The 7,500-nt window shown below is 52.2% G+C and overlaps 1 protein-coding gene across 1 annotated transcript in view; it reads right to left on the bottom strand.

Annotated features, from left to right (window-relative positions):
* The window catches only part of LOC130165404 (BCL-6 corepressor-like), a 34,171-nt gene that overhangs the window by 19,588 nt on the left and 7,083 nt on the right, over positions 1–7,500 (bottom strand). Inside the window, exons 3-5 of the mRNA XM_056370650.1 lie at positions 5,021–7,500; positions 2,646–2,949; positions 1–95 (exon numbers count right to left, since the gene is read on the bottom strand). The exon at positions 1–95 is cut by the window's left edge and continues 409 nt beyond it; the exon at positions 5,021–7,500 is cut by the window's right edge and continues 733 nt beyond it. Of these exons, the coding sequence (XP_056226625.1) occupies positions 1–95; positions 2,646–2,949; positions 5,021–7,500 (2,879 nt within the window). The remainder of the gene's footprint in view (positions 96–2,645; positions 2,950–5,020) is intronic.

Raw genomic sequence — 7,500 nt, 5'->3', positions numbered from 1 at the left:
GCGGTCTTCCTTTTCTCGGGGGGTGGGGGGGTTGTTGGAGTGGCGGCAAAGTGGCAGGAGGGGGGGGCGGCTGTGAGGGCAGCACAGCTGAAAACCTGCAGGGTCAAAATTAATAAAAATAAAAAACGTTAAGTTTATGTTCAGACGAACGACTTCCTGTTTCCCTTCAGGTGAAACTTCCACATAAACATAAACAAACATAAACAAATAAATCAACACAGACAGGAAGTTGTGGATTTGCTCCAGTAGGAGACGGGTGTTTCAGGTTAAAGGTTTTCATTAAAATCACCTGTGGTGCAACAACAGGCGAGGCCGAGGGAACAATAATGTTTTTATCTTAGACTGAGTCGTTTCCTCGTTACGGCGGGAAAGATATTCATTTATTTGATGTGTTGAGGAAACAAAAGCTTTTTTCTTTGTCATGAAGAGATAATTAACTCTTTATCCTGCTGATGTCGAGATAACAAGATTATTTCAACATTATCTCCACCAAAAAAAAGATGTTATCCCAAGTTGAAAAGTTGATTAATTCTTCATCTAAAAATAACAAGATTAAAAAATAATTTTCTTCACACATTTCAAACTGACAGAGCTGCAGGGAATCAACCTGAAACCTTCATTTCACAAGCTGCTTTCAGTCTGTTTACTGTGACCTTTGGCCTTTCACACACACACACACACACACACACACACACACACACACACGCACACACACACACACACACACACACACACACACACACGCACACACACTCTCTCTCTGTGTGGATGGTCAAAAGCAGCCGACAGATCAAAGGCAGTTGGTTCTCTCTCTCTCTCATCTTTCTTTCCCTTTATGTCTCTCGCCCACTTTTTCCATCTCTATCTTCACACTCCTCTTTTTATTCCTGTCTTTCTTTATTCTTCTTCTTCTCTTTAATTCTCTCTTTTTTATTTCTTATCTTCCCGTCTCATCTTCACTGAGGCTCTCTCTCTTTCTGTCCATATATTCCCATGCTCTCTCTCTCTCTCTCTCTCTCTGTGCTGATCATCTGACTCACGGTGCGTCCCGTGGCTCCTGGCCACATTATGCGCCATGGCAACGGGCCATCAAAGCCCATCGTCATGGCAACATTGTCGTCTGGGCGCGTGCACTGAGGACTGCTGCTTAACACACACACACACACACTAAATAAAGCCAGTGTGAGAGCAGCAGCAGACGTCAGCGGCTGCCGACGTGCTCTTCAGCAACAGATGTGTGTTTTCTTCTCCACCAGTGTTAATTGGTTTGGTCAGGTCGTCGTGGTGACGTTCAGTTTGACTTCTGGTGACGTGTCTGATTTCTAACAGACACATGAAGCTGAAGCTCAGACATTTTAAACATCTGTTCAGTCTTTCCTTTGCAGGCGAGTCAATGTAGAAACAGCAGCTCGACGCTTCAGGAACAGGATTTACCCCCAGGGGAACCGTTAGCACCACCTTAGCTACAGTGCCAACGCTGCTGGCAGTACAAACCCGGTATCTGCTAGGTCTGTTCCTTCTGACTGGTTTTGATATGAGGCTCATTTAATCAAAGTTCACCTTCCTGTCGTTTGAGCCGTGAGGACCTTAAACCTTCAGGAGGAACATGTGGACCAACATCTGGCCCAGCTGCTGATGACTGTCAGACCAAGTCAACGACTCAAAGACCAATTTTTTTATTGAGGCCCGAGCCAGCTCTGATGGCGCACTACGCTGCCAGAACACAGCCGGATGTGCCGACATTCAGCCGCAACTGGTTCAGTTCAGATGGAAAATCCTCATTTCAGTCCTTCCTCGCCGTCAGAGCTCGACTCTGTCTCATCAAGATTTTGCATTTTAAACGTTCTGAACTGACAAACTTGTTTCATAAAAGTAGCTAGCCCGACACTCGTTCATTATTCAAATCTGGAAGCCGGAACACATTGTTGTCCTATGTTGCCGGAACACAGCCGGGTGTGCCGACTGTGAGCCAGAATTGGCCCAGTTTAAACCTTTAGATCAACTCACACTTCAGCTTGATTCTGACAGTTTTATCTTTCATTAACTTTCGTACCGAAACGAATCAAATCATTTTTTTGTTTCTTAAAAAAAACTTCTTATAAATGTGGAGATTTGTGTCTCAAGCGGAAGAGAAAGTGTGTGTGTGTGTGTGTGTGTGTGTGTGTGTGTGTGTGTGTGTGTGTGAATGTGCACGTTTGGTTTCCTGGAGGAAACGAGGGCAGTGGTATGTTCGGCTTAAAGAGAGCGAGGTACACTGAGAGTTCAAGTGTGTGTATGTGTGTCTGTGAGAGAGACATACACACACACACACACACACACACACACATAAACACACACACACACACACACACACACACACACACACACACACACACACACACACACACACACACACACACACACAACCCTAACCAAAAAAGAAAGCGGGAAAGAGACAAAGAAAGTGAGCAACTTCTAGTGAGTGAGCTCAACCAAAAAAAACAAGTGTGTGTGTGTGTTTTGTGTGTGTGTGTGAGCATGCCTGTGTGTGTGTGAGCGTGCCTGTGTGTGTGTGAGCGTGCCTGTGTGTGTGAGCGTGCACGTGTGTGTGTGTGTGTGTGTGTGCGTGCACATCATCCTGCAGAACTCTCCGGAAATCCTCTTACCTCTCGGTGCCTCGGCAGCGGCTGCAGAGGGAGTTCTTCCTCCTCCTCCTCCTCCTCGCCTCCCCTCACTCTGCTGGCAGCGCTCCCACCCTCCTCCTCCTCCTCCTCCCTCTTTCTTCCACCCCTCCTCCTCCTCCTCCTCCTCCTCCTCCCTCCCTCCGTCTCCCCGCTGGCCGGCTGCCAGCTCCCTCTCCCCTGTTGCCACCTCTGCTGCTGCTGTCATCCCTTCTTCTTCCTCCTCTCCTTCTCCTCTTCCTCCCTCTTTCTCCTTCAGCTCCAGCTCGGAGAAGCGCAGCATTGCTCGCTGAGAAAACAGGAGAAAACATGAAAACACGGGTGGAAACAAACTGGTTTCCAGGGCAGAAAGTGACGACGTCTTCTTTCTCTACTTCAAGAGTGGTTCATGACTGACTTCACTTAATTACTGATGTGCACCAGAACATGTGGCTGACATCTGGGGGATCTCACACCAGCAGCTGTCAGCCAGAGGTGAGTTTCACTCTGGACGCTTCAGGGTTTCACCTCCAACCACAAACACACCACAACATATAAACCTTCAAGAGGCGGCAGGAGCCAGACTCCCTGTTGGCTTCAAACAAAACAGACATTTGGCTGAAGCTGCTCCACAAACAGGCAACAGGTGCATGAAGTCCAGACACAGAAACCTGCCTGAGATTTTCTTTAACCTCAAATTAACTGAAGAATAAAAGATTTCTTTCACTCGTTTCACCTGCTGTGTCACATTTCATCTGCTTCTCTTTCAGAGCTTTCATTTCTTTTTCTTTTCATTCAGCGCTTCTTTCGTCTGTCGCTCTGACGTCTCTCTCTCTCTGACATCATCTGTTGCTTCATTACAGACTCATTTCATAAACCCCTCCCTGTTTCAGCTGCATTCAGTTGGAAACAAGGTCATTATTATCATTATTATTATTATTATCATTATTATCTGACGAGCTGTTGTTGAGACGTCTCACTCTGGACCAAAATCCTGAACCTAAATTCTCCAAGATTTTCATCCTCAATCATCAGAGCCATGTTTTTGGTATCTGTCCCTCGTAACCGTTGGTAACCATTGGTAACCGTTGGTAACCGTTGGTAACCACTCCCCGCACGCTGCCTGACAGGCCAGTATTCCTCTCTCACCTCACTCTGCCCTGACCACAAACCCATTTTAAAAATTAATGGCCCGTGAAACGATCTACAAATCCATCCAACGCCGCCGCCGCTCGGATCCAGCAGCACCCAAGGGCGTATGTGAGTTAATTTGAGCGGTAACCCCCTCCCCCCTCCCCCCCCCCTCCCCCCTCCCGCCACCTCCACTACCACCACCACCCTCCTCCAGGAAGCACGAGTGACCGAGCGAACGGCCTTCCAGAGGGAATAAACAGCCCGACACCGACACTGTGGAAGAAGCGCTGAAAGGAAAATCATATTTATATTCTGCAGGGTGTAAGAATACATCATAATTCATGTTTTAATTTTACATAATTCACCTTCAACTAAAGCACACGATCTCAAACCTCTGCTTAAGTACTTAGTTACTCTCCTCTGCTGGTCGCCCCCCCCCCCAAAAACAAAACATCTTGTTTCTGTTAAACATCACTCTCTTACTGGTCGGCCTCTAAAACGTTGTTCATTGTTCTTTTATTCTGACTTCAACAAGCCGGCGGCGGTTAAAGACGTGGAGGCTAATCTGGGCTCCAAGGACGGAGGAGGAAGAGGAGGACGAAGAAATTTAATTTGAGTGGAAAGGAGGATCACGAGGGAACGAGGAGGTAGAAAAACAAGAGGCGGGAACAGGCGACGAGGAGGAACAAAAACAGATGTGGAGAGATGGAGATGAAGAGGAGACGGAGATGAACGTGTCGAGACGGAGGAAGCAGCAGGTTAACAGTCACCGCCCGTGTGTTATCCTAACTCGACCTCGGCTCCACCAAAACATGCCCACGGAAAAACAAGATGAGACGGGAAAGGAAAAGAGAGAGAGGAGGAGGAGAGCAGCAGCTCATACGTTACTACACACTCCACATTCAGATACCTCCTCCACGCTTTAAACCCAGTTTGGTTGTGGGAAGCCAGTGAGGGATCACATCCTCGTCTCCTCCCTATCAACTACACACAGGTACAACATGTCTGTCTGCAGCCGTCACATGACAACAGCCCCACAACACCTGAAACTACCTGACACAGACGCGTCTTCAGCTGCAGGACGAGAAGCAGATTTCCTTCATGACTTTACAGAGTTACACAGTAAAAACTGGGTCACAAACCGTCTCCAGACTCTGACATCATCAACAGGAACATCCGTCTTCATGAAAGCGTGTGAATGAACAGTGACACCTCCCCAGCAGGCGGCGGAGGTGACGGGGTCTTACCTGCAGCGCTCTCTGCTCGCGGCTCAGCTGGCTGGAGTCGGCGTACAGCTCGGTGGTCATGCATTTAAAGCGGTCGCCCACGTATCCGGACGAGTTGGCGATGCGTCTGGTGAGGCCGGAGAGCCGGGTCTTGCCGCAGCCGGAGTCCTCATCGTCATCGGCGAGAGGATCTCTGTCCTGAATGTCTGACGTCCCGTCTTCACAATCGAGGACGGCGTTTGGCGTCCTGTCAGCTGTCACATCTGCAGGTGTCCTGTTAAATCCTCCGCTGGTGGGATTCCCAGGTGACAGGTGCAGACAGGTTGAGAAACTGTTTCCATACAGGGGGGGGCGGGGAGTGTTACTGACACAGGTCTGGCCCTTGGAGAGAGAGTGTGACCCCCTGAAGCTGCAGACAGGACCCCCGACACCGACGCTGCGTTCTGTTCCGTGGTTTTCACAGTGTGAATATCTGGGACTGAAGCTGCTGCAGACCGGAGATACGAGGTTTCCTCTTCCACTCAGAACTCGCGCTTCACACGGCGGCGCCCTCAGATTTCTGCAACAGGGACCCACAAAGTTTCTGCTGGTGAAAGGTGGACTGTTTACATCCTCAGTGTTACAGGGGGGGGCTCTGGTGCCTCCAGCTGTGACCCTGGGGGTCAAACTCCTGACCTGTGGACCGAAGGCTCGACATGACGGTCCCTTACTGCCGCAGACTGGACTGTGTGGCGGACAGCTGCCCCCCCTCACTGGACTGGGGGGGCTGGTGGCTGCACACACTGCTCCCATGATGGGGCTGCAGTCACTGTCTTTCACATTTGTGGGGGGGCTCTGCTCGGGGTCCGTCTTCCTACTGGCCGAGGTTTCATCATTAGCACTCCTCCGCTCGACATCGTTACTCCCACCACTGCCTCCCCCCCTGAACCCCCCCCCAGCCCCACCGGCTCCAGGTTTACTGGTTCTAGAAAACTGCTGTGGAGAGGTTCGGGCACAGCGCATGGTCTGCTCCTCTGGGAGGTCTGAGGACGGACTCGCTGGCTCCTCCTCCTCTGGGATCTCCTCTTTAAGGAGAGGAGGTGGGGTGGTCGGGGGCAGTGGTCCTAGCCTCTGCTCTGCAGCCTGGCAGGGAGGGGGGACCTTGGGAGGCCCCGGCTCTCTGTCTGGGCTGCGTTTGTCCTCGTCCGCCTCATCACGCACCAGGTCGATACAGACCACGTCCTCTCTGACGGCGGCGAGGCTTTTCCCAGAAGCCTTCACGTTTGTGGACTTGTCTCTCTCAGTGTCACTCCTGTGGGGGCCGTCAGGATCCCGTCTCTCCTGGGTCCTGTGAGCGTCTGCGGTCCAGGGTTTGTCCTGCGTCTTAAGCCGGTCGCTGGTGTAGGACGACAGGGGTGTGGGAGCCGCTTCCTGGCCGTTCTGATACGGACGCACTCCGTAGGCGAGGCCGTGTTTGGGAGCGATGTGCGGCGGGTAGAAGCTGCTGTTGCCGAGTAACACAGGGTGGGGGTAGACGGGTCCCTTGCCTGGTATGGACATGCGCTGCAGGGACATGTTCTCAGCCACTGAATACGGGATGTAGCGGCTGGTGTAACCTAAACCTGGAGGGAGGTAGGAATCAGCGAACAGCTGGGTGGGGGCGTTTCCATCCTCCGCCCGAGGAGCTCTGGTCTCCGCAGCCTCCGGCTGTTTCCCAGAGCTGTGGGGGGGGCCTTTCTCCACGTCAGTAGTGGGGGCTTGTGACCACTCAGCTTTGGACTTTGGGGAAGGGGGGGTTGCAGGCGCTGGTCCCCCTGAGGCCGGACTGGGACTTCGTCTGACCTGAGCTGTGCAGGAGCCAGCAGAGCTGTGCGGCTGAGTTGGGGGGGGGGGGTTGTCCCCGCTCTTGTTTTTAATCTTGTGGGAGCTTCTGCTGAGGTCTGAGCTCACCGCTGGGGAGGGACCCGCAACAACCCACGGGGAGGACACAGTGCTGATCGCGTCCGGGTGATCTGGAATCTTTGCTGACGTGCTAACAGTTGGGGGCGGAGCCTCTTTTAAGTGCTGGTCCAGCCCGTAACGAGAGGGGGGTAAATAGCCCAGCTTGGCCAGAGCCTCTAATTTGGACGGGAAGCCGTTAGTGAATCCTTCCAGCTCTTTGGCAGACAGGTCCAACGGTTTCTCTGCGGGGTGTCTGGACGTCCTGGGGGGGGCAGCTCTGTCCTGTGATGTGTTGGAGGGAGACGCACATGTGTCCGAGCTGACCTCTTTGGTTTTGCTGCTGCCTGAGTGACCGGGGGAGCAGTAGAAGGGGCGGGACACTGAGGGGGAGGAGGAGGTGCTTCTGTACAGGGACTTCTGGAGGTCTGGTGTGGTGTTGCTGAGGGGTGGGGGCGGGGGAAGTGGGGGTGAGTCTGAGCTGGTAACAGGCGCTCCGCCGCCGCTCTTGGTGGAGGGCGGACTGCACTTTGCTCCACTGCCTCCATGTTGTCGCTCGTTATGCTGAGGCGGGGGCTCGTGGC

This window comes from Seriola aureovittata, chromosome 24 (assembly GCF_021018895.1).
Source record: "Seriola aureovittata isolate HTS-2021-v1 ecotype China chromosome 24, ASM2101889v1, whole genome shotgun sequence".
Classification (NCBI taxonomy): domain Eukaryota; kingdom Metazoa; phylum Chordata; class Actinopteri; order Carangiformes; family Carangidae; genus Seriola; species Seriola aureovittata.
This window is presented reverse-complemented; position numbering and strand designations above follow the sequence as displayed.